This window comes from Cibotium barometz, chromosome 19 (genome assembly GCF_041138505.1).
Source record: "Cibotium barometz isolate CiBa-2024 chromosome 19, ASM4113850v1, whole genome shotgun sequence".
Lineage (NCBI taxonomy): Eukaryota > Viridiplantae > Streptophyta > Polypodiopsida > Cyatheales > Cibotiaceae > Cibotium > Cibotium barometz.
Window position 1 is genome coordinate 56,432,420 of NC_141064.1, and position 27,816 is coordinate 56,460,235.

The following is a 27,816-nucleotide window of genomic DNA, read 5'->3' on the forward strand; positions in this document are numbered from 1 at the left end:
TTGCTGCACACCAGAGCTCTTTTTGGCTGTTGTTTTCAACATCTGATGGTTCGTGTTTTTTACAGCCTGTGTCATGGCTAAGCCTTGGGCTTTTGCTGGTAACTGGAGCAGGATTGGTTTATTATTATGATCAAGAGAAGAAGCGCCTCATTGAAGGTAAGTCTATCTGGCAGACGTATTAAGGCATGTGCGTGAGAGAGAAAGAAAGTAATAGTAATGTCTTCAACCCCAAGGGTTCATGAGACCAACAGTGATACAATGGTACCATGGATATACCAAGCCATGGAAAACTGAAAGGAAAGGTGAAATAAATCATTTAACAGTAGTATATGTGCATGTAATCAGCAGATGATCTTGTGTAGAGTGAGATATGTTGTGATCAGCTAATTCCGATACCTGCGTGGGCTAGAAGAGAAAAAACTATTCGAAGAGTTCTTTCTTTTTAGAAAAGCACTTGTAATAGTTTTTTTTCTAAGGGGGAAAAGTATAGCGTTTCACCCCCAAACTTGTTTAAATAGGGAGCCAAGGCTCTTGTATCCCACAACACAAATTGGGTGAAAGTTTCAAGGAGATCTCCTCTACGTGGAGCAAGGGGATTTCTTCTCGGGGATTGTACAAGGGCTACGCCGTCCTCGAGTGATAAATAAATACCTGTGGGGGTGCCACGCTTTGGGGCCAATTGGTCTTTTGTGCAGGAGCACTCTAGCTCCACTTATTCTTTTTCTTCTTCTTCCAAGTTTATTATTCCAGTTCGTAAAGAGTTTTAAGTGTGATTAAGTGTGCTCACCGCTCGTCAAGTTTCTGAAGGCCGGTTTCACTCGCACCCCCATCCAAGATAGCAAGTGCTTGGTACCCGTTATGGTGGATTGGAATTGTGGCATTCGTGTCATCGCCCTCATATAATACCTTCCCAATTGGTTGAAGAGAATTTGGATGAACCTGGGTGCTTTCCTTTCCTTAGGCACTAGGTTTTTCTCATCTAGAGGTGCGTGGCTCTCCTCTGTAGTGGTCATTGGGTTCATTCTTCCTTCTACCCAATCCTTGACATTTGCCCACAATATCGGCATGTTACGTAGCAATGGTCCAAGTGGCATTTTGACAGTTGTGGACAATATTGAGGAGAGACTGCCTATATCTCTGGGTTCTCTGGCAAGTGAAGTCTCCTTCCACGTATTTGTCTCATACTCAATCCTAGGGAATGAATGGGTCGACAGTTCTTGATTTGCCTCTGCAAACATCCTTGCCATTAGATCACTATTAGTCCCTTTCTTGGACTCTTCCGGGATTGGAGTTGGCACATCTAACTTCCTTTCTCTTAGCAACTCATTCTGTGGATACAATGTATTCCTTCCTTGTTAGCCCTCAATTTGGCTTCATGGTTGCGTTGACATTCCTCTACAAGGGCCTTAGCTTCTTCGAGCTTTCTTATTTCCTTCTCCGCTGTGACATGTGGGGGATTGATCATCGTAAACAACCTTAGGGTAATACTAAACTTCACTTAATGATGCTTAAGAGATAGACGATGGTGTCAATGCAATGCAGCTATATTAAATGCAATGGTTACAATTGAGATCTATGAATAGATCTATGTTGAATATCCTTTTCCACTGAGAGAGATATGCTGAATGTTGATGATGATGTTTGATTCCTTCTCCAATGCTGAGGTCCACCCTTGGATGCCGGCTTTCCTCTATGTAGGAGGTAGGAAGATGATTGATCTGAATGCTTCTACTATCTGAATGCTGAATATGCTGATCTGCTGACTCTCCTTGCTCCCTAGATAGGAATCGTTGAGAAGAGATGAGATGCTCAGATGATTTATGACTGAAATGATGCGATGCTTTATATATGACTGAATGTTGTTGGTCGGGCAGGTTTGCTACTGTCGGCCAGGGTCATGACTGCAATAAATGCCTAAATAGGCTATTGGCTGCCATTGTCGGCTACGTTTAACTGCCTACAATAAATGCCTAAATAGGCTATTGGCTGCCATTAACTGTTGTCGGCTACGTTTAACTGCTGTCAGCTGGTCACAACAGGCCCCAACTTGATGTGTTAAATGCCCTAACTGCTTATGATGCCTAATGTACCTGCTGTAGGTGCTGTAACAGCCCCCTACACGGATGCTTATGCTGTGCTATATGCTTGGGTACTGCTGTAAATGCCTGAATAATACTTGATGATACTGAACGCTATCTGCTAAATGCTTATGAATGCTCTGATACGCCATGTCACTTGTACACATGTTGGGGGTGCACGTGACATTCCCCTCTGCTAAACTGTTGTTGGGTGGTACACCTGGCAACCTTTTGACTCCTTTGTTGATCCCGCTCCAATGAAACCACTGCCCCACTTTGACTTCTTCTCCCGGTACTGAGGTCGACCGCCGCAGGAGTTGAATCCTTTGAGCCAAAGACTTCTTCATTGCGGGAACTGAATGGCAAATGCTGATAGATATCACCACTGACCTGTCTGTGGAATGCTTTCACACACCATCTTTGTCGTTCTTGAACCTCTGAACCTCTTGAGTCGATGTTGGAGCAAACTTCCGCCTTCTTCTCTGGAAGAGAACCCCTTGCTGCTAGTTGAAGCCCATAACTCCATTTACTGCTTTGATGATGGATGTCATTCTTCCCAGAGAACTCATGGGTAAAACCTGTATGCCTTGCATATGCAAAATGCTAGACTGACTACTACGCTGATGCAAGCCATGTGCAACCCTATATGCTATGCAAGAATGCAGATAAATGGGTTACTGATGCATGCGTAAGGGGAAAACCCTAAGGATGGCTTGCAAGATCTTGAGAACTGGATTTAACTGAGTGGAAGCGACTAACATGCTGACTTATTGAATGACCTTTGGAATGAACATGAACTTAGGTTGCTTACCGTGTAAAGCTCTGATACCAATGTGACACACGGGGGATTGATTGTCGTAAACAACCTTAGGCTAATACTAAACTTCACTTAATGATGCTTAAGAGATAGACAATGGTGTCAATGCAATGCAGCTATATTAAATGCAATGGTTACATCTGAGATCTATGTTGAATATCCTTCTCCACTGAGAGAGATGTTGAATGCTGATGATGATGACTGATTCCTTCTCCAATGCTGAGGTCCACCCTTGGATGCCGGCTTTCCTCTATGTAGGAGGTAGGAAGATGATTGATCTGAATGCTTCTACTATCTGAATGCTGAATATGCTGATCTGCTGACTCTCCTTGCTCCCTAGATAGGAAACGTTGAGAAGAGATGAGATGCTTAGATGATTTATGACATATGAGTGAATGTTGCTGGTCGGGGAGGTTTGCTGCTCTCGGCCAGGCTCACGACTGCAATAAATGCCTAAATAGGCTGTCGGCTGCCTTTAACTGCTGTCGGTTGGTCACAACAGCCCCGACTTGATGCTGTTAAATGCCCTAACTACTTATGATGCCTAATGTACCTGTTGTAGGTGCTGTAACAACCCCCTACACTGATGCTTATGCTGGTGCTATATGCTTGGTTACTGTTGTAAATGCCTAAATAATACTTGATGATACTGAATGCTATCTGCTAAATGCTTATGAATGCTCCGAGATGCCATTTCACTTGTACACCTTCTGGGTGTGCACGTGACATCCGCATTCAGATATTTTCCAACACCCTTGGGGGTCGCTGGTCTCTCTTTTGTGGTTCCTTGTGCTTGCTCATTCGGTCTTGGCAATAAATCGTCTCCTTCCTCTGATTGGGTTGAGCCAGTGTCAATGGTATCTTCCTCGGATCCATCTTGAATTACAACCAAGGTGTCACCCTCGCCCATCTTTTTCGCTCTCCTCCTTCTCTTAGTCTTAGAAGTTGTAATACCTTGGTTGCTAGTCTCTCTTTTGCGGTTCCTTGTGCCTGCTCATCTGGTCTTGGCAATAGATCGTCTCCTTCCTCTGATTGGGTTGAGCGAGTGTCAATGGTATCTTCCTCGGATCCATCTTGAATTACAACCAAGGTGTCACCCTTGCCCACCTTTTTCGCTCTTCTCCTTCTCTTAGTCTTAGAAGTTGTAATACCTTCTGGGTTCTTCCCTTTGTCCACCTATTTGCCTTGTGCGCGCGTCAGGACATTTACTGGCGTGATATTTCTAGGCTGCACACTTATAGTTCTAATGGTGGCATGGTTAGGTATAGAAGCATTACCATTGGTGCGATAAGGGCAGTCCTTGATCAAATCATCAACACCACACTTGACACAAGAAAGAGTTGGCATGGTGTGGGTCTGTGCCGCTATCGGTTGAGGTTGACGAGCATTAGCTACATTTTTCAGAGGACACTCCACTACTCGATTTACAATGGAAACATTGTATGGGTCCCCTTCTCATAGTCGAGTTTGTCTTTTTCCTTCCACTGTACCGTTGTTTGAAACACTGGTACTGTTGTGCTATTTTGTAGGACATAATTCTCTGGTATGATCTCAGGTGGTTCCTTGTAGTAGTCATTATTCACTTCTACTTTGCGCATAGCTTTACCATCTTCCAAGGGTTCTTCAATCAACACCTGGTTGATCTTGGCCTGTGGTGGTTGTGGTGGTAGAACAGGTGGCGATAATGGCATCATATCCTGCATCTTGAACACTCCTCTCGGTAAATAGGACGCATCCGGCTCCCTTGCAGTCACATTGGTGCATTGGTGGTGCTGGTAAAGCTAATGGCACTCTGGATGTTGGCAATTGTGCTAAGGGTTGGATCCTCGGGTATCTGCATCTGGCAGTATCGTGGTTCCCTAGTCTTTGACAATGAGCACAATAGAGCAACTGTCTCGGTCTATTGCCCACCTCTGCACCTATTGCCCACCTGCGCACCTATTGCCCACCTGCGCACCTTAGCTGTAGGGTAGGGTTGTAACCCACCTTCAAGCAGATAAGGGCTTGCACCTCATGGGGGTGGGGTTCGTGAAGAGCAACCTCTCAAACAGTCCAGCAGTTTGACATGGCCAGCAAGAAAACCTTCTCCGAAACCCTTATCTCCCCTCCTACCAAACCCAATGAAAAACCATCACCATGGGAGCGATACCTCCTGAGCATGATTCGACATCTTCAGTAAACAAATTCAGCCTTGCAAAATGAACTACATCAGAAAAAACAACATCTTTCAACCCTGGAGAAACAGATCAAAGAACAACAACACGAAAAAGAAAACAAGGAGGAAATCACATAGGTAAATTTACTTGATCCACAACCGAAAGAAATTCTCATTAAAGAAGTAATATCACAGATTAATGAAGAGAACGAGCAGCAATGGATTGCAAAAGAAATTAGGGTGGGTGGTTTGTCAAAGGGTTGGGAACAGGTGGAGGTATTGGAGGACGAGGAGATTGCGAATGATACTTATGTCCCGGAATGCGAGATTCTACAAAGAAAGCTGTGCAGAGCTATCCCTTTCATCGACATTGGAGATCCCTCCGTGGCAATCAAAGGAAAACATGTGGTTTTGAGGTACGCAGATATGAAAGACAAAATTAAAGTCATGAAGCAAACAAGGTCACTTAAGGGAACAAAGGTGTGGATGGCGGATGAACTCACAGCCACACAACTAAAAAACAGGAAGCAAGAACTCAATAAGATATACGAAGCAAGGAAACAAGGAAAATGGGCAGTCTACCGTAGAGGTAGAGCTGTTATTGCAGATTTCAGGACAACCAAACATGGTAGTAATGAAGAGTAGCTGCCAGAGAAATCCTTCATGTTATCTAGGATTCTCCTACGGTCATGTAGGGAATTTGAACTATTTTTAGTTTTATCTCTATTTTCATTTTGTTGCACCCGAAGTGGAATGTAATCACATGGATGTATCTGATTAGTCCTATAGGTCAGATGTGGCCTCTAAAGGACGTTAATATAGTTTTCTTTCTTTCTTTCTTAGGTGAGGACATTCAGTGCTCGTATGATTTTGTCGACAGGTTGAGCACCAAATTAACTCTCTCCGGGGTAGAGATAGGCATTCTCCGATGCTTCCCTCCCATCCGTGTTTTTTAGCTTCTCCAAGATGGTAGTACTGTGTTCTTCAATTGTCATGTTGCCAACTAGCTTGTTTCTAGGTCCTGCATCTTGGTGACTAGAGACTCATGATGCTACCACCAAAGCTGCCTTGGCATCTTCTGGTCTCGGCAACTCAAGCATGTTATCTTCATACTCGATAGCCAACTTATAGCAAGTAGTGAGAGTAGTTGATCGGGCTAACACAAAATAATCATGCATCTTATGATCTCGTACTCCTCTTCCAAAACAGGGCAATAACTTATCATCAATTAGCCTTTCCCTCAATTTGTATCTTGAGTTTGGGTGCTCGAGTCGAGAAACATAATCCCTCATGGATTCATTTTCTGTCTGCTTGATGTTATGGAGCTGAGCCACAGGACTCCATCTATCACCATCTCAAGCGAAGCTTGGTATGAACATATTCTTAAGCCGAGTGAAATTGACTTTGTCCTCAGGCTTTAAGGTTTGATACCATTGGTGGGCCTTTCTGTCTAGAGTTAGAGAAAAGGCGTGTATCATGGTGACATCGTTTACCGGCCCACAGGTTTCACTCGTTGACTCATCTAGGTGTTGGATTGGGTCCCTTGTTGGAGGTGATAATTTTCGCAACTAGTCTCGGGTTATCGCATGACTAGAAGTTGTGGTGGATTATCCCATATACAAGAGATGGGAAGTCGAAGAGCCATATATAGGGTGTGGTGGCACCTTGTCATAGATATATCTCCTCCGGCCAGGTTTTTGGGGGGGAGCAACGGCTAGGAGATGGGAGCCCAGCCACCGACGTTGTTCAGTGCCCTAGGGTGGTGTCCGTGCTGTTGCTGCATGACTTTGACATGGTATCAGAGCTCGGTCCGTGTGATCCTGGGCGGTCCTTACCTCTGTTTGATCGAGGTGCTCGAATTGAAGGAGTGCCCAGTTTCTTAACCATGCCTCTACCCATTTCTGCAGGCCATATTCAACAAATCTGCCCTTGTGGCCGTATTTAGATCTGCGTGGGGATCCACTATTGGCCTTCAAAGAGCAATTGTCAGAATGCAGAGCTGAAATGAAGACAACTGCTGTAGAGAGCAATACACAAATGCAAGAGAGAGAGAAGCTAGTGTAACTCTGCTATATACACCAAAGAAATCCCGGAGAATACAATGAACAGTGTGGGTGGACAAGGGTTCATTTTATATGGCCCCAGGCTGCTGGTCGGCCAGCACAAAACAGGCCGACAGCAGCCCATGACTTGCTCCAGCCAGTCGGCTAGCAAATGGGCTGTCGGCCAGTAGATCTGTAGTCAGCTAGGGCAGCACATCAGGTTGGGTCAACAGTGTCCAGTCGGCCAACATCTGATACACCCGACAGGCCAAAAACAGCCTCCCACACCAAACAAAAAATGGGAAAAAATACATGGAAGTGAGGACAAAATGGGGACAGACCAAAACTGAGCGGGCACACCCACAACAGAGGCCTTGACATAGTGTACAGACAGGAGATGACTACTAACACCCCCTGTCAGCTCCTGGATGTGGAACCAACCCCAGTGAGTTGGAGTGTCGGCGGAGCATAGCCCGAGGTAGAGACTTCGTGAAGAGGTCCGCCGCATTGTCCTCTGTCGAACAATAAAGAAGCAAGATGTCAGCAACCAAGATCTTCTCACGAACAAAATGATATTGTATCTCTATATGCTTGGTCCAGGCATGGAAGACCGGGTTCCGAGCAACAGCGATACAGCTCTGGTTATCGCATTGGATGACCGTGGGCTCCTTCTATGGAAACCCAATCGTGCCAAGCAACCTCCGCAGCCAAACAATCTTGCATGCAGCACCACAAGCAACCCGATACTCTGCCTCTGTTGATGACAAGGCAATAGTCGGCTGCCTGTTGCTATTCCATGAAACTCCTCCTGAGCCGAGGGAAAAATTGTAACTTGATGTGGATCTCCTTGTGTCTGGATCTCCTCCCCAGTCTGAGTCACTCCAACCTTGGAGTCGAACTCGTTTCTTTGTGTCACCTCCAGAGTGTCTGTATGAATGAGCTCAACAGCCCCAAAGGAAAGCTCAAGTCCAATCTGGTGTTCAACAACCAGATCAATGAACCACCTAGCTTCCGGTACAGAGATGCATCAAACTGGCTCACAAGGATCATTCACTGTAAGCTTCGTGTTCGGGTCCATCGGCTTTGTGATAGGCTTGCAGTTCTCCATCCCAAAGGCCTCAAGCAACTCATGAACATACGGTTGTTGAGAGACAAAGAACCCCCTCTGGGTTTGCCAGATCTCCAATCCCATGAAGAAGTGGAGTAAGCCTAAATCGGTCATCTCAAACTCCTTTGACAAGGCAACCTTTGTCACTGCAATGTACTCCATATGACCGCCGATGAGAATGAGGTCATCCAGATAAAGGACGATCAATGTGACCATCCCGCATTCTCGAAAGAGATATAGGTTGGGATCTGCAACTGATCTCTGAAATCTAGTCCGTAGAAAGAAGGAATTAATCTTCTGATTTCAAGCCTTGGGAGCTTGCTTAAGACCATACAAGGCGTTCCGCAACTTGTAAACCATCCCCTTTGATCCTGGAACCTCAAAGCTTGGAGGCTGCTCAACATACACCTTCTTCTGCAGGTCACCATTAAGGAACGCAGATTTAACATCCATTCGATATACGGGCCACCGATGAGAAGAAGCAAGGGCAAGAACGGTCCGAATCGTGGTCATCCTCGCTATTGGTGCAAAGGTATCCTCATAGTCGATGCCATGCCGCTGAGCATAACCCTTGGCCACAAGTCTGGCTTTGTGTTTGTCCACCGACCCATCTGATGTATACTGGGTCTTAAAGATCCACTTGACACCAATGACAGACCTGTTTCGACAGCCTCGGTACCAACTCCCAAGTGTTATTCTTCTCAATGGCATCTAGTTCCACCTGCATGGCTTTCCTCCAAGTATCCTGTGCTACAAGGGCTTCCTTGATAGAAGTGGGCTCTTTGTCCTGCATGATACGAGACATCAAAGCATAGTTTACCTCCTGTAAAAGCTCCGCTGAATTACTTTTATCACGGACTCTGTGCGATCTTCAAGGTCCGTTCTTTGTGGTCCATTCGGAGGGAAGCTCCATGACACCTGACTCCCGAAGGGTGTCTACCAACCACCTGGGTACTCGATTAGAACGCGGAGCCTCCTGTTGTTGCGGGGGCTCATCTCCAGCTGCAGGCTCAACCTCCTCAACTGACTGAGGCGGTCTTGTTGGAACAATGGACTGGGAATCATCATCAGAATCTTTTGGTCTCCAAGAAGTGGCGGCTCATCAACAATGGAAACCGGAACATGCTCATCAAAGACCACATCTGTGCTGACAACAACAACCTGTATTCCTTGGAAAGAGAGTTATAACCCACAAAGATAAGCTTTTGGGACTTTGAGTCGAGCTTCCCTCTCTGCTTCTGTGGAATGTGAACATATGCATTGCTCCCAAACACACGAAAATGGGAGACATCAGGTTTCCTGGCAAAATAAGCCTCAAAGGGAGTCATGTTCGGTATTGAAGTCGCTGGAGAACGGTTGAGGATATGGACAGCCGTAGCCACAGCCTCTCCCCAAAGTGAACGAGGAAGATCACGATGCTCCAGCATCCTTGCCATCTCCACCACAGTCCTGTTTTTACGTTCAACTACTCCATTCTCTGACGGCGAACCTGTATTGGCCAGCTCCCGCTTGATGCCACGTTCCGCACAAAATCTCATGAAAGCATTGGAAGAACCATCTGGTCCTAGAAAGCTCGCCGCAGCGCATCCACATTCAAGTGCCAAACCAAAAGTGCCACAAATCACCAATCTGAGAACCTGTCAAAGAGGAGAGTGCGGAGAGTTTGTATATACCATTTTCCACGTCGCCTTCCCAAACAACCTGGCCAGTCTCACGGTCCCTTAGAGCAACAGAATGCTCCTCAAACTCCACCCGGAAGCCAGTCTTGCATACCTCATGCATTGACAACAGATGAAAACCAGGTGCTGGGATGTAAAGAACACGAGAGGAATGCTTCCCCCCTTTGCCATCGGGAATGATCTCCATCTGGCCCTCACTGTGTATCGGTATGGTGGAATTTTCGCCAATGAAAATGCGACTTGACTGCCATTTCAGATCCAGAAAGAAGTCACGGGAAGGAGTCATGTGCCTGGAAGCACCACTATCAAGAATCCATTCCCGAGTATCCTTTGCAGTGAAGCCAACTCCCTCCTCGCTCGAAGAAGATGAAGCATCCGTGTCCAACATCTCCAAGTGCACAAAGGTTGGAGTCTTTGCAGCTGAAGCTGAAGAATCAACACTCTCCCAGTCCGCTTGGGACACTTCCTCCAATAGTGGCCTTTCTCGCCACAATCATTACAGGTCCTCTCGGCCTTCAGTTTCTCTCGGTCTGAATCAGGCTTTTTCTCAGAAGACTTTTTTGATGAAGCCTTTCCTTTGCCCTTGTTGTTGTTATTATGGCCTTTCGACTGTTGGCCAGTTAAGGCCTTAAAACCTCCGCCCTGTGGAGGGTTCATGAATCGCTCTTCTTGGTCTAAGACCATAGGCACAAGCTCCTTTCATGTGATGGTGGTGAGCCTGCCACCACTGGTTATCAACGAAGAGTAGAAGGCTGAGTACTGAGAGGGCAAATGTGACAGCAGTGTTATGGCCATATCCACTGATGATATCTCTTTCCCTGCCTGGAGAACTTCCTGCTGAAGAGCCTGCAGCTTGTTGATGTGCTCTCGCATCGTCGACGACTTTGCAGGATTCATCACCCGCATTTGAACTTCCAAGGAGATTCTCTTCATGGGTGATACCTTGTTATAGAGAGAAGCCAATCGCTGCCAAATACCTCTGGCCAGCGTCATATGCTTTATATGATTGATCACCTGGGGTGTGCAATTGAGGAAGATGAAAGAACGGACTCTGGCATTGATACAATCCCATCATTGTGCCTGTGCCTCCCGTTCCTTCCGAATAGAGGGTAACTCCCCGTCCTCTAACTCCGGCCGTGGAACCCCAACGACAATGAAATCAGCCAAGTCATAAGACTCCAAAACAGATTCCATCATTACCTTCCATATGCCGTAGTTGTTCCTGTCCAATTGGCGGTCCACCGGGAATGTGGGGAGTGTCGGGATGTTCACGTGCTTCTCAGCCATCTCAAGCAAATCTGCCATCTCAAGGGTTCACAAGGTCTTGTGAAGGGAGGGTAGGTGGGAAAAAAGAGGAAGAAGAGGCTACAAATAGAATGCAAGGTGGCTGTCCAACGATGATGGCCGCCTTCTACCCGATTTGCAAGTCCCGTACAGCCCAAAACAGTCTCCAATCAGCACCTAAATCAGCAAACCCTTGACGTCCCATTGACTCCAAGCTTCAAGCCACCCTGGGGCTCTGATACCATGTTAGAATGCTCAGCGGAAATGAAGACAACTGCTGTAGAGAGCAATACACAGATGCAGAGAGAGAGAGAAGCTGCTATATACACCAAAGAAATCCCAGAAAATACAATGAACAGTGTGGGGGGGCAAGGGGCCATTTTATATGGCCCTAGGCTGCTGGTCGGCCAGCACAAAACAGGCCGACAGCAGCCCACGACCTGCTACAGCCAATCGGCCAGCAAATGGGTTGTCGGCCAGTAGATCTGCAATTGGCCAAGGCAGCACATCAATTCGGGTGAAGAGTGTCCAGTCGGCCAGCATCTGATACAGTTCACAGGCAAAAAACAGCCTCTCACATCAAACTAAAAATGGGAAAAAATACATGGAAGTGAGGAAAAAGTGGGGACACACCAAAACTGGGTGGGCACACCCACAACAGAGGCCCTGACATAGTGTACAGACAGGAGAGGACTGCTAACAACAATTCTCCCCCTACCTAGACATCATCCTCTGCTTGTGTAGGTCCTTCTATCCAATTCGGGTCTACGGTTGGGTCCGGGCAATTCCTCATCACCTGGCTCTTCATTAGTGACCTCAGCCCACTGATGACACGGAAGCGGTATAGCTATATATGCCTTTATAGGGTGTCACACTTCCACACACTGATACAAACACACCCAAAACACCAGACCCAAGAGGATGAACAAAACTTTATTTCAATACAAGTCTTCGTCTTTACAAATATGAACATCCATTACATCTTCAGAACCATCCTCATCTAACACCCATTCATAATCAGCCCACTCCCCTTCATCGATATGAACTATGACTGACCAGTACCCTGCATCACTCTCAGAATAAATGACCTCAAACATAGAACCATCTTCAAAGTACAGTTCTTCGATATCCGGACCAAACTCCAGGACAAGATACATATCTGAGGTGGGCTACCCCTCAAAGCTTTACTTCAAGTTTACAAGACTGTATTTTCAGGACAGCAAACTATTACAAACATGTATACAAGAGCTCAGTTCGAGCTTTGACTCTTTACACAAAACTTCACAGAAAACCTGTCCAGTATTCAAGTGCTGGTGTTTGATTGATCAACCAAGAACACATGCATATATTACCATCATCATCATAATCATCATCATGGCCATAGAATGCACCAATGTCCCCAACCCACAAAGGCAGCAATACAATCCCAACGAAGGCCCTATGGCAGCCAACCCTTGCATTCCACAGTCTCTGATTTCATGGCTAGCATCTTGCTCCCCTGACGTGCATTCTTCTGTCCACGCCCCAGCTCATTGAGTATCGACAACAACCAAGCAGGCAACCACGCGTGCAATCTTCTGGCCTGTAGGTCATAGAGCAATCTTCTGGCCTGTCTCTTCAAAATCAGCTTAGCCTACTCCTTAGGCTCTAAAGCACAATAAAACAGGCCGCCTCTCCTCCTGGCCTCTCCTGGCAGTAGATACAGCACAAAGAAAAAGCACACTTACCTCTTTCCCTTGTCCCTGAGCCTGCTACTGACCAGTGACCCTCTTTTTCAGGTCGCCCTGCTTCCTACTGCACCAGTATGCAAAAATAACAACCCTTCTCTCCAAAAAATCACGTCGCCTCTTCTCTAGCTGTCTTGGCTCTGCTTCCAGGCAAAAAACTAGTCGCCCAGCTTCCCTCCCGCTTCTGACACAGTTTTTCAGCAAATATTCGAATGCATACCTCTTCTGCGCATAGGGAAAGCAAAAGAACAGTAACTTCCCGTGATGGAAATGCCTTCTTTGTCAAGAACTTGTTGCCCAAAGCCTTCGAGATGTAAATTCAGCAACCTCTGCTGGCTAACTGCATTCCAAACTCACTCGCAAGCTACTCTGGCTCTGGTTCTTGCTCCCTCCAACCCCCTCTCAGCAAATTCAGCGGCCTCCGCTCGCCATCTTCTCTCCGGACAATCGTAGCAAGCCCATAGTCGATCTCCTCTGCTTCCACAGTCTCGCAGCTTCCCCAAATTAAAAAAAACAGAGATGCCCACTTCAGCTCCACGCTCTTCCCTTCATCACCTTCTCAATTTATATATCAGCTAGCTAGTCCATCGACGTCCTCTCCTCTATCCCTTCTTCCGAATGTAGCAAGTTCACTCCTTTGAGGCTATGTGGTCCCTTTCAATCCCTAATGTCCATGCCATTTCGGATTTTGGCGCACGCGATGAGGGTAGACCTGCCAGGATGCCGTTGGCGGCCGCCATTCTGAGTTTCTGGAAGCTTGAAGCTTCTAATTTCATATTAGAATTTTTTATGATTTATGGCTGTTCATGCTGCGCAGCCCTTTCAGCCAACTCCCCAAGCCACTTAAGCATTCCCATCCCTTGTTCACATGCCATTAGCACCACCCTTTTTGCCTCTTCATTAGCCTTAGGTCACACGCCACAAGTCATCCATGCTATATATTTACAAAGGGCATGCTCAAATGCAAACAGTCAGCACTCATGCAGGCACTGACACACACCCGAAGACTCGCCAACAAAAGCAACAAGATCACCACATCATGAGGATGCAAGGCCTGATGGTTATGCCTCTGCTTCTCCTGTACAACAGATTTAATCTCAACCAAAACTCAAAACTGACCCAAACTGATTACATATTTCCTGAAACTCTTAGTACTCTGCAAAGTATATACACATCATCAGTCTCTGTTTTTGTCCACACATATTTAGCAACCCCCTATTTTTGTTGAGACATTCATGTCCAGCAGCTGTACAAACAGGGATGTAATATTCAGATCTTCCTCTGTACTCTCCACAACCTCCTGACATGCATCACAAGCTTCTTGATCTTCTTCTTTCAAGGCTAACATCAACCGAGCAAAATATTTCTTTAATCGCAGACCATTCACCCTTCTTTTATACTTCTTTCCATATTATCAAACTTTTTCTCAACTTTGTATGGACCTTCCCACTTTGTCTGAAATGCAGTATGAAATGTATTGTCCAGCTTGCTATTATACCTGAGAACCAGATCACCTTCTTCAATTTCTTTTTGCTTCACCTCCTTATTCTCTTTTTCTTGTCTCTTCAATTGCATAGTGGCATAGTGATCAAAAGCTAGTTCTCTGTCTAATTGGAGTGTTTGCAAAGCCAATAATCTTTCTCTGTAACAATTGATAGGTTCATATCCTTCTTCAACCAGAAACTTCAAAGCTGGAATTTCTAGTGTATATCACAATAGTAGCTATGATTCATGACAAAGGTTTTCACCTTGACCACATGGTGTAGGTTATGTGTTGAAAATCAATGGGCTTCACACAGGGGATTTGGGTAAGAAATAATCCTAAAATGTAAAGTTTTATATTAAGCAAAAAAGTTATTTGAGGAACTAATCAACCTTAAGCTAATATTGAAGTTTCTTTCTGTGTAACAATCATATTCTTTGATGATTGTTACGGTGTTTGTAAAGAAGGATCTACCTATGAGAGCATTGTTCCCAGATAAGGACTTTGTGATGCATGAGTTAGATCCAAAATAGTGGTGGTGGTAAAGATTATGTTTTCCTCCATGATATAGAGTGTATGTTCAATTTGAGGGAGGACTATGCCATTCCCCTGGGTTTTTCCCCCTCTTTTTTTTTCGTCTTTGCCTTCCGCCCTTGTGTGCAGCTCGGCTCCTACAGGACTCTCCGCTTCGCTCCGCCTTCGACCTAGCTTCAGACTCTGATGGAGGCTCCTCCCGCCCCACCTTAGAGGGACTCTCCCGCAGCCCCCTCGCCCGCCCCTGAGGATACCCCCATCAAGCTTTCTCTTTCGTCAGAAGAGGAAGCGAGCCTCACCGCAGAGGTGGAACGCCTCCAGGCGCATTCCACCATCTGCCGTATAGTCGGCACTCGCCCTAGCAGAGGGGAGATCCGGGATCTTCTCCAGGCCCGCCTTCTTGCAGCTGTGGGTAAGATCCTGGACGTTCAGCTACTGGGCCGTGGTCACTACCAGATCGAGTTCGAGACTGCCGAGAGCGTGGCCAAGGTCGTAGCCATGAGTCCCCTAGACATCAGGGGTGCTCGGGCATTCTTCAGACCTTGGCAGCATGGCTTTGACCCAGCAGCGGCGGCCGAGCAGGGAGAGCGCCTCTTCCATGTTACAGTTTGCTTCCCTGGACTCCGCCGTGAGTACTTGCTGCTCCTTTCTAGGCTGGGAGCATTGGTGGGTTCGGTGCTAGAGACTGGCCCCACAGCAGCTTCAATGGTGGCCAGAGCAGCTGGGCTACCTTCCGTCAGAGTTTTGGTTCCGGACATCTCCTCCCTTCCGAAGGTCATTCAGCTACCGAGGATAGGGGGGGATGGATTGATCAGAGAGTGGAGTTCTCGGGGCTCCCGAACCAGTGCTTTATTTGCAGACAGGTCGGCCATCTGGCCAAGGCCTGTCCTCGCAGGAGACCCCGACCCTCACCGCAGCAGCAGGCCCCTGATGGCCCGCCCACAGATGCGGCTCGGCAGGCAGCCTCTGGGACACCTGCTCAGGCCACAGAGACCTCGGAGTGGCAGCCTGGACAGGGGCGCCGTCGAGGGAGACAGCCGCAGCAGCATGCCCAGAGACCGATGCAGCCGCAGCCTCAGACTCAGCACCACTGGGTTCCCGTGAGGAACAGCTTTGCTCCCCTACAGGAGGAGACCCCTACGACGACTGAGGACCAGGAGATGCCAGCACCCCCTCCTTCACCCCTCCACCCCCATCCCCCCCTACCGCCTCGCTTCCTCCTTTGCCGCCTCCCGCCCCCGCTCCGGTTTCGGCAGCGGCTCCTTCTCCACCCCCCTCGCCCCCCCCTCCTCCCCCCCCGCCAGCCTCAGCTCCCCGGGAGGCCCTGGCAGTCCCCTGGCGTTCACCTGCAGTCCGGAGGGCTTTGAGCTCCGATATTGATCGAGCACCGCAGAGGAGACGTACCATGCCGATTCGGGCTTCACGGATATCATCTATCCGCAGTCGGTTGAGTCGCCTTGGCACTAGATAGCGCTCGGAGGCTTTTGATTACTCCTTCACACGGCTTTTTGGAGCAGAGGGCCCCCATGAGCCAGCACCCATCCGAGTTCATGTAGTGATACCTCCGGCCCGCGGGGAGGAGGCACTTGACTCAGCGGTGGCCTTCTCGTTCCCTCTCTGTGGCCCATGCGACCGGGAGTGGACTCTGGAGCTCGCTCTTAGCACTTTGAAGACTCAGGCAGTTGAGTTTTCACATCATGTGAGCGATTTGGAGGTGACAGATGTGATAGGCCGACTATGGGAGTTGGCTCATTTTTTCTTGGATCCCAGGAGTGTGGATGCCTTAGGGATTCGCCATTTGGTCGTTCGCATAATGGCAGACTTAGCACGCGACCGTGGATATGTATGCATTCACGAGGTTGCTATGTCTGAGCGAGAGGCAGTCGCCATGGGACACAGCCACCACTGGCGCCTGATCCGTGATTCTTGCAGCACACCGGGTGGGCAGACTCGTAGCCGCTCGGATGGGGACTATTCTCCATCCAAGCCGCTTGCGAAGGCCCGCCGTACGGCTGAGACAGCATCCACCTCAGCAGGTCATCCATGAGGATCATCTCATGGAATGTATAGGGCCTCGGCGGAGCACATTACATACGCTATCGTGGTTGCTTGAGGCAGGAGCTGCAGAGATGCCTGGTTGGTGGCAGTATTGATATTTTGATGATGCATTTTGATGATGCAGGAGCACCACTTGGGTGAGAGCAGGATCCGGAGATACGGTTCAGTGATGCCTGGTAGATGGGACACCTTTTGGTCTGCAGGGTTCGGCCCTTTGGGTGGACAGGGAGGAGTATGCATGGTCATTGCAGATGTATGGCGGCAGGCCATTGTGGATCGAGCGATCATTGTGCTTGGTAGAGCACAGTATGTCATTCTGAGGATGCATGATGAGCTCTTGGGCGTGCTTAACGTCTATGCGCCCAACCATGCTAGTGCCAGAGCAGAGTTCTGGACCCAGGTTACGGATGCATTGCCAGAGGCCGCACACTGGTGTGTCGAGGGAGACTTCAACATGCTTGAGGACCCGGCCGATAGGGTGGGAGGCAGTCATGTTACAGTGCACGGCACGGAGCTTGCAGCTTGGGAGCGATTTTGCATGTCACTGAGGATCACTGATGCATGGCAGCATGGGGCCTTCTCCCGCTCTTAGGACAGTCTTAGTTTCTCTGGGTCGGATCGCCGGCAGGGAGGGACTAATCTATCACGGATTGATCGCTTTTATGTGGGTGACTGGTTAGTGGAGCGAGGGGGCTCCGTTGGCATTCTCGCTGGCACCTCATTTTCAGACCATGCGCCAGTTATTTTGACACTTGAGGAGAGGACACGGGAGCCCAGCCTGCAGTTGAGGATCCCAGAGAGGGTACTTACAGATCCTAGTCTCGCTGAGGACATTGAGAGGATCTGGCATGATAGTCAGTGCTCTGACCAGGATGCAGCAGGCCAGTGTGCCCAGGGACTCATCGAGCTTAGCTCTTTTCTGCACGCGGCAGCTTTGACACGGCTGAGAGAGACTCGCGAGCGGGAGCATCGGCTGAGACGCAGCCTTGCTTTGCTCCAGCGCCTTCAGGAGCAGCAGCCTGCATGTGAGTGGGTGGCGTCCCAGCTGAGCCAGGCACGACAGGAGGTTAGAGAGGCAGAGGAGCAGAGACATGAGTTTTACTATTGCCGCTAGGCCTCTCAGTGGACGCAGCTTGGTGATAGAGTGACTGGAGAGTTTTTTGAGATCACTGGACCCCGCCATGCTCGAGCAGGAGTCCGTCAGCTTGGGAGGCCGGACGGATCGGTAGCTACTGAGCCCGGGGAGATCAGAGCCATCGCCACTGGGTTGTATAGAGACCTACTTTCAGCGGAGCCAGCCACTGAGGCTCGGGATGCTTGCAGACAGACTGTGTGGGCCCATGTGCAGAGGAGGGTCACAGATCGTATGCGTACAGTTCTGGGTGCGCCTCTTTCAGAGGTTGAGCTTGCTGAGGCCTTGAGGGTCCTGCCGCGCCATAGCTGCCCAGGGGAGGACGGATTGACGCCTGCCTTTTTTATGCGCTATTGGGACCTTTTGGGGCCAGGCCTCCGCAGGGGCTTTCAGTATGTTTTGGACATTGGGGTGATGCCACAGAGCTTTTCAGAGGGCTTGATCTTTCTTATCCCCAAGGGGGAGGGAGTATCAGATGATATTCGGCATTGGAGACCTATTACGATCCTCAATATTGTCTACAAGGTCTTAGCAAAGGCCTTGAGTTTAAGGATCCAGCCCTTCCTGGGGGAGTTGATTCATGCTACCCAGGTAGGATTCGTCAAGGAGCGTAGTATCCTTGACAACGTTTTCACCTTTTGGGAGGCGACGGCCCGAGCTAGATTTCTTGGAGAGGACTTGGTCGTGAAGCTTCTCGATTTTGAGAAGGCATACGATAGAGTCGATTGGGGTTTCTTAGAGGGCACTATGCTTCGCCTGGGCTTTGAGCCAGGTTGGATTAGAGGGGTGGCGGCTCCGTATTCCACAGCTCGTAGCCAGGTGTTGATTGCAGGAGGACGTGGGCAGAGTTTTGAGCTGACCAGATCAGTTCGACAAGGATGTCCTCTCGCCCCGTTTCTATTTCTCTTCTTTGCTGAGGCTATGAGCATGTATTTGATGGCAGAGGAGGTTGGTTTGAGAGGACTCCAGCTCCCAGTCCGGGGGGAGGACCTGCTCGATGAGCTGGGTTCTCGGCCTCGTCTAGCCTGGGGACCTTTGGTGGCAGGCCCAGCACGTAGCTTTGGAGACTGGCATGTCTTTTGGAGTCTCCCAGAGGAGATACAGGTGGAGAGGCTGAGTCACTTCAGAGGGGGGTTGATTATGAGGGATGACATTCAGGAGGCACTCACAGAGGAGTGGTTTACGCCTCTCGAGCTAGTGGCCCCACGGTGGATGGGATTGCTGTCAGAGCTTGCACTGAGGATGGCAGTTGCCTCTACTATGAGATTCAGGATGAGGGCAGACTTCAGAGAGTGGAGGTGGAGTCGCCTTTGGTTGCAGAGTGCACCTTTCAGAGGATACGTGTAGTGGCCGCCGCTTCTCGGAAGTGGCATATTGACCCAGACCCTGCAGATGTGCTCCCGGATTGGCGCATATGGGCATATGCAGCGTGCCCCTTGGCCCGGCTACAGTGGGACCCTGGTGAGTACGAGTGGCATGATCCTTATGTAGCCCTTGAGGCCACAGAGATCACCTTTTTCCAGTATACTGTTCGGCTGGGGCGGCATATTTCGACGGCAAGGAGGATGGTCTTCCCAGCTGCAGCGGGGCATTGGCGGCTCCAGGGACTTTCACAAGACTTCCTGGAGGATTTTTGGGCCTGGCTCTGGGCTACGAGACAGGCCCGCAGGATCTCGACTTTCCAGTGGCTGGTTGCCCACAGGGGATCAGCAGTTGGCACTTGGCTTGTCTACAGCGGTCTTCCGGCGGCCTGCGTCCGATGCGGCCACCCTATGGAGACACAGAGACATTGCCTTTGGGATTGCCCTCAGGCACAACAGATTTGACTGCGGATGCTGCGTATTCTGGCCCCTCTCTCTCTAGAGGGTTTGTATACGTGGGGTGCCGCTGCTTGGTCGACTTCGTCAGGGCCTGCTATGGGCTATGAGACGGAGCAGGATAGCCAGGCCATCAGATTCATTAGGGGCCAGCCTCGCCTTGTTCCTTCACCGGATTTCTCGTCCGCCAGTTGGACACAGGAGAGGGATCTACGATGGGAGCTCCTCAGCAGCCTCACCATCTGGTTCACTTGGAGGGCCCGGTGTTTCAGGGCCTTTGAGGGGAGATTGGAGCCACCAGTAGAGACTGTTCGGGGGATTTGGCAGGAGTTGATCCACACCCTGCGAGGACAGTATGACTGCATCCGGGGTGACTCGGATGAGGCGACCTTGCGGCGCCAGGCCTTCCACACCACCTGGCGCAGCGGCCCCTTCTATACCCTACACGCGGGGTCCCCCCGTTGGCATTACAGGCCACCTGTTTGGCTTTCCCTCGCCCTATTGTATGATTTAGCCCCTCAGTTCTTAGTACTAATGCTTGTACTTTTCAGCACCTAGGGAGAGTCTCCCGGGCTGCCTTGCTTTGTCCACTGCTCTGTTTTCCTCGCGAGCAGGAGAGGATCTTTTGTAGCCCTATGGGCGTCTTTATATAACTAATGAAAGGATCTTTTCTTGAAAAAAAAAAGAAGACATGAGCTCCGGGAATGATAATTTGTTCCTCTTTTTCTATCTTTGAATCCACTTCCTTCACTAGGATCGGGCCTTCCTTATATGTTAGAAGATCTGCCAAAGTTGCCTTGCAAGTATCTTCAATAAAAAATGAGAAATCATATTCTTGAAGCTCCACTAACCATCGCATCATACCTTTTGAGAGCGAAGTACCATTCACCAATTGAGGGAGAAGTGTATAATTCGTCAGAACCACAAATGGTCTCATCAGAAGATATGACCTGAACTTCCTGCAAGCATATACCAGACTTGACAAAACCAATTAACTCTGTAAAGACAAAGACTTGTATTGAAATAAAGTTTTGTTCATACTCTTGGGTCTGGTGTTCTGGGTGTGTCTGTATCAGTGTGTGGAAGTGTGACACCCTATAAAGACATATATAGCTATACCGCTTCCGTGTCATCACTTTTTGGTGCCTCCACAGAGGAAGAAATTTCCTTTGGTTTGTGAAAGAAGACAAGGGTTTGTGTGAAGAAAGATTGAAGAGATGGCTCAGGACTTTCCAGAATATTGAGGATTACCGCATGAAAGTGCGTTTAAATTTCTGGAAAAGATGGAATTTACAGCTTTGATGAAAGACAGGGCAACCCCGGAGATCCTCTCTCAAATTTTGACTTATTGCTTTTTATAGGGTGATGCGAAAGCATGGCAACAGATGTTTGTGACTACACACAGGAATGCTCATCAACAGGACCCTGAGTACCGTGTAGCTAGACCTGCATTTTTGGCACAGTTTGCCCGTGTAAGAAGTCCGAATGATGTGTGGAAAGAGTTGTGTAAAATTCAGCAGAAGGATGAACATGATGTGGATCAGTATTTGATTGAGTTTGGTAGACTGCGGAGTCTATGGTGTGAGGCTTTGATTCTTGAAGTATTCCCGCAGATGATTAAGAGAGACCGGTTTGTGGCTGGTTTGGAGCCAACCCTCTGTCTGAAGGTGGAGCTGAAGAATCTGGATAGCTTTGAGAAAGCTGTCAGAGTTGCTCGAGAGAAGGAGTGGAAGGTGAAACGTCTGAGGCAGTTGGGAATACAGGAAGAGCCAAAGAAGTTTGTGAAGATGCCAGAGATTGAGAGTATGCATCCTGAAAGAGAAGCTGCTGCTGTTCTTGAACAGGAGGATACTTTGAAGAGAGACATTCATGATGCTGTGGAACTCATGAAGTCTTTAAGTTTGAATTGGATGGAAGCAGGTGGAAGGGAAAGAAGCCGAGGTGCTCCAAATAATAGGAGAGAGATTATGCCAATAGGTGAAGGAAATATGGGAGGATCAGGGAGAGAACGGGGCTATTATTTAAGCAATGTCAAATGCTGGAATTGCGGGGAGCGGGGACATATTAGCCCTCAATGTGATAAACCACTCAGGGCAGGTGGTGAAATTTATCACGTGATGCAAAGAACTAATGATAGATCAGGAGATCACAGTATTGAGGTAAAAGATCCAAGTCAGCCCTCTACTAGTGGAGTTAAACGAGAAGATAAAGGAAAGGGACCGGCTCTTAGCTTGATAGGAGTGGAGACTATTCCAGAGATCATGCCTGTAGCCAAGAGGACAAGAAGTACAATGGCGGAAGCTGAACCATCATCTAAGAAAGAAAAACATGTCCAGTTTGACATCAGCCCTCAACCAGAGAAGAAGAAGAGGAAGCCAAGAAGACGCTATAAAACTTCAGATTTGCGTATCGGTCAAGGTCAGGAAGAATACACCCTGATGGGTGATTTAAAAGGAAGGGCAGCCAATATAACTTTCGCCCAATTGCTTGGATTGTGTCCGAAGCTCAAGAGAGAGTGGAAGAGGTTGGCAAATCTGAGGAAAGCAAATGAGTAGGAGCCCACGCAAGGTGAAATGGAGTTGATGTCTGTGGAAGACCTTCCTGATATCTGTCCATCGGTTGATGTTTGGTGTGGAGGTGTGAGTGTTGGAGAAGCATATGTGGATGGCGGTGCACAAATTAGTGTAATGACTCAGTCCTGCATGGAGAGATTGGGGTTAAAGCTGAATGCTAATTCAGATTTTAGACTCCGATTGGCAAATCATGCAAAAGTGAAGTGTCTGGGTATATGTACAGGAGTACCAGTGACTGCTTTTGGTGTGATTTGTAGCATAAATTGCCATATTATGCCGGCTGGTTTGGGAGCTTATCCGCTGATTTTAGGTAGGCCTTGGCTCAGACAGGTGGGTGCCATCCAAAATTAAAGGAGGGGTACTATAACTGTACATAATAAGAGAGGAAGAGCCAGGAAGTTCAATATGAGTAGCAAGCTGGAAATGAAAAGTGAGCCTGAGAAGAAACAAGTGTTGATGAATATACAGATAGTGAAACTGAGGAAGAAAGTTCTACTTCTGATGATGAAGGTCAGGTATCATTTTTAGTGAAAGAAGAAGATGAGCAAGCTGAAGAGATGTTAAAGGAGGAAGAAGAGAGTAGACTTGAAGATATGGACAGTCTGATGCAGCCTCCACCACCCAGTATAGAGAAGGAGAAACTATTACAGGGTATGTTGAATCCCAGTTTGCAGTCAGTGGAAAAGGAGGAATATATGAAGGTAATACATAAATTTCCAGATTTGTTCATTACCTCATATGAAGAGATCCGAGGATTCAAATGTGACCCAATGCCTATAGTATTGAAAGAGGGTGTGAAGCCAGTATTCCAGAAGCTGAGAAGAATAAATAGAGAGCTATTGTCCGTGTTGAGAGAAGAGTTGAGTAAACTGTTAAAGGCAGGATTAATTTATCCAGTAGATCACTCAGATTGGGCAAATCCAGTGGTCATTACTCCAAAGCATACAGGTGGGTGGAGAGTCTGTATTGATTACAAGCCTCTAAATGCTCAACAAAAAGCAATCACTATCCTCTGCCATTCATTGATGACATTTTAGACAGGGTGGCTGGGTACGAGAGATATAGTGTATGCGATGGCTTCTCTGGGTATTTTCAGATTTCAATTGCTGAGAAAGACCAAGCTAAAACCACCATCATTACACCGTGGGGTTGCTATTGTTATCGAGTAGTACCATTTGGTTTGAAAAATGCGCCCTCATGGTATGAGAAGAATACTGATAGAGTACTTGCACCTCTTACAAATGATTTCGTGAGAGCTTTTTTGGAGGATATATGTGTATATAGTTCTCAAAAGGAGCATGGCCATAAATTGGGGCAAGTATTTTCTAAAATGGATGATGCAGGTGGACAGTTGAATCCTAAAAAGTGTCATTTAGGATGTTCAAAAGTGAAGCTGTTGGGTCATATGATATCTCAAAATGGAATTGAACCTGATCCAGAGAAAATAAAAGCTCTTATCTTATTATCTGCACCATCAACATCCAGGCAGCTGCAGACTTTTGTCCAGAAGGTAAAGTATATGGCAAGATTTATTCATTTAGTATCTCAATTGCTTTATCCTCTTCAACAGGCCATGAAGAAAGAACCATTGCAATGGAATGAAGAATGTGAGGAAGTGTTTGAGAAAGCGAAGGAGGTATTGGGAGGTATTTCCAGTGTAAAAGCCCCAGATTTCTCCCAGGTCTTTTATGTGAATCCATCTTTTGGTCCGGATGTGGTTGGAACAATTTTAATGCAGAGAGGAGATGAGTCCAGATACATGAAACCTGTATATTATGCAAGTAGGGTGAAGACGGAAGTAGAGAGGAAATATACAGAGGCTGAACATCCATTACATCTTCAGAACCATCCTCATCTAACACCCATTCATAATCAGCCCACTCCCCTTCATCGATATGAACTATGTGACTGACCAGTACCCTGCATCACTCTCAGAATAAATGACCTCAAACATAGAACCATCTTCAAAGTACAGTTCTTCGATATCCGGACCAAACTCCAGGACAAGATACATATCTGAGGTGGGCTACCCCTCAAAGCTTTACTTCAAGTTTACAAGACTGTATTTTCAGGACAGCAAACTATTACAAACATGTATACAAGAGCTCAGTTCCAGCTTTGACTCTTTACACAAAACTTCACAAAAACCCTGTCCAGTATGCTCTCACACAGGGATTCAACTGCTGGTGTTTGATTGATCAACCAAGAACACATGCATATATTACCATTATCATCATAATCATCATCATGGCCATAGAATGCACCAATGTCCAGAACCCACAAAGGCAGCAATACAATCCCAATGAAGGCCCTATGGCAGCCAACCCTTGCATTCCACAGTCTCTGATTTCATGGCTAGCATCTTGCTCCCCTGACGTGCATTCTTCTGTCCACGCCCCAGCTCATTGAGTATCGACAACAACCAAGCAGGCAACCACGCGTGGAATCTTCTGGCCTGTAGGTCATAGAGCAAGTCCTCCCCCTCTAAGGCTTCTCCCCTGCTTCACACAAGATCTTTTGGCCACTTGACTGGCTCCTGTCTCTTCAAAATCAGCTTAGCCTACTCCTCAGGCTCTAAAGCACAATAAAACAGGCCGCCTCTCCTCCTGGCCTCTCCTGGCAGTAGATACAACACAAAGAAAAAGCACGATTACCTCTTTCCCTTGTCCCTGAGCCTGCTACTGACCAGTGACCCTCTTTTTCAGGTCGCCTTGCTTCCTACTGCACCAGTATGCAAAAATAACAACACTTCTCTCCAAAAAATCACGTCGCCTCTCTTCTCTAGCTGTCTTGGCTCTGCTTCCAGGCAAAAAACTAGTCGCCCAACTTCCCTCCCGCTTCTAACACAGTTTTTCAGCAAATATTCGAATGCATACCTCTTCTGCGCATAGGGAAAGCAAAAGAACAGTAACTTCCCGTGATGGAAATGCCTTCTTTGTCAAGAACTTGTTGCCCAAAGCCTTCGAGATGTAAATTCAGCAACCTCTGCTGGCAAACTGCATTCCAAACTCACTCGCAAGCTACTCTGGCTCTGGTTCTTGCTCCCTCCAACCCCCTCAGCAAATTCAGCGGCCTCCGCTCGCCATCTTCTCTCCGGACAATCGTAGCAAGTCCACAGTCGATCTCCTCTGCCTCCACAGTCTCGCAGCTTCCCCAAATTCAAAAAAACACAGGTGCCCACCTCAGCTCCACGCTCTACCCTTCATCACCTTCTCAATTTATATATCAGCTAGCTAGCCCATCGACGTCCTCTCCTCTATCCCTTCTTCCCAATGTAGCAAGTTCACTCCTTTGAGGCTATGTGGTCCCTTTCAATCCCTAATGTCCATGCCATTTCGGATTTTGGCGCACGCGATGAGGGTAGACCTGCCAGGATGCCGTTGGCGGCCGCCATTCTGAGTTTCTGGAAGCTTGAAGCTTCTAATTTCATATTAGAATTTTTTATGATTTATGGTTGTTCATGCTGCGCAGCCCTTTCAGCCAAGTCCCCAAGCCACTTAAGCCTTTCCATCCCTTGTTCACATGCCATTAGCACCACCCTTTTTGCCTTCTCATTAGCCTTAGGTCACACGCGACAAGTCGTCCATGCTATATATTTACAAAGGGCATGCTCAAATGCAAACAGTCAGCACTCATGCAGGCACTGACACACACACCCGAAGACTCGCCAACAAAAGCAACAAGATCACCACATCATGAGGATGCAAGGCCTGATGGTTATGCCTCTGCTCCTCCTGTACAACAGATTTAATCTCAACCAAAACTCAAAACTGATCCAAATTGATTACATATTTCCTGAAAATCTTAGTACTCTGCACAGTATATACACATGATCAGTCTCTGTTTTTGTCCACACACCGCCTTTGTTGAATCAAGAGTTCCATGCTCTGCAAGAATGTGGGATTATTGAGCATCTCATTTATCTCCTCCCTTGTGTAGAGCCGATCCCCTTCTCCTGCAGATGTCCTAGGTTGATTGTCCTCTTCTTCTTGCATTTTGAGGTCTTCCTCAGCCTTGGGTTCCTCATTTATGGGTTCTAGGGCTGGTATCCCTCCTTTTGTCATTCCAGCCCCCATGTTATCCGCTGGGGCATCTCTAGATGTTTTTGGTTCCTTGCCATGTGGCCATAACATAAGCAAATTATTAATTTCCTTTGTTCTGCCACCATTCTATGCATATCGGGCCGTTGCCTTTTTAAGCTTAGAAGTCGCAATTGACGCTCTGCTTTAGCCATCTTAATGTCAACCTCCAATTCCTCAAATGTGGGAAAGAAGATTTGACCTGTCTTGTCAGCATTTTCCTTCTCTCGCCTAAACCTAGGAGTAATTCCACTAAGTTTCAAGATGTTAGTGTTCTTGGGGCCAGACGTTAGGGTTGTAGGTGTTGTTAAGTCCGGTTTTGGATCGTGTCCCGCGCTCGTTGACGTACCCTTGTCCGTAGATTTAGCTTCATCTTCTGGGTCAGGTTGGAGACTAAAGAATCCCTAGACTATATCAAATATTCCACTGGACTTCACGGAAGAAGCGGGTTTTCCTTCCTCTCCATATCCGGAGAACCTTAGTCCTTCCATGGATTCTTCGCTACTGGTTTCTGCAGCGGTCAGATTTCTTTAAGCTACAACACTCAATTGAGTGCTCACCAAGCGACCTGAACCAACACTTTTTTGCTAGGAAGATCTTGGGTAATTAGATGCACCGTCATCAGGGGTAGGGTCGTCTCCAATAAGTTTTCTTGACCTCAAGTGCATGACAAAACAGTTCAGTAGGCCAACTCACTACTTCAACTTTTATGCTCGGTTATCTGTGAGACTGACGTTTCACGCCGTGAACTGGGTCTCACGTCATGAGATGTACTTTATGTCGTGAACAGCTTGTGTTTTACGCCCTATAATTTCAGGCTAGAATATGAGTTGGGGAGATTACTATAGTGCACTTATGACTCTCTCTTGCTCCTGATCTGACAATCCTTCAATCCGTGAACTCGACCTATCTCATGTCATGAACTGATAGTTCTATCTCACGTGAGATGCGAATGCATTTCACGTCGTGAGCTGTACTCGTTTCACGAGATAAGATTTTTTCAGTTTCCTTGTGTCAGTTGTGTCAAGATAAGATACACTATCTTTAGTAAGGCAATCTTGAGATTTCTGGTGCTAAGGCAGATAGGATCTCATGCCGTGAAATGAAATTATGTCTCGAGCTGTGAAATGCTATCCTACACTTTCACGCATTTGTCAGTCAAGCCAACAGAATGATTTTTTGAGTGGTTTGGAGTTTGATTTCCGTGTCCAACGAATCTAGAATGGTCGTGCCCAACAAAAGGAATGTAA

At 47.6% G+C, this 27,816-nt stretch overlaps 1 protein-coding gene across 2 annotated transcripts in view; it reads left to right on the forward strand.

Moving 5' to 3' along the window:
• Positions 1 to 27,816, forward strand: part of LOC147628767 (cytochrome c oxidase assembly factor HCC1-like) — a 76,374-nt gene that overhangs the window by 33,412 nt on the left and 15,146 nt on the right. For both annotated transcript variants that reach the window (XM_086814004.1, XM_086814005.1), the window contains exon 3: positions 66 to 156. In XM_086814004.1, coding sequence (XP_086670130.1) covers positions 66 to 156 — 91 coding nt within the window. The remainder of the gene's footprint in view (positions 1 to 65; positions 157 to 27,816) is intronic.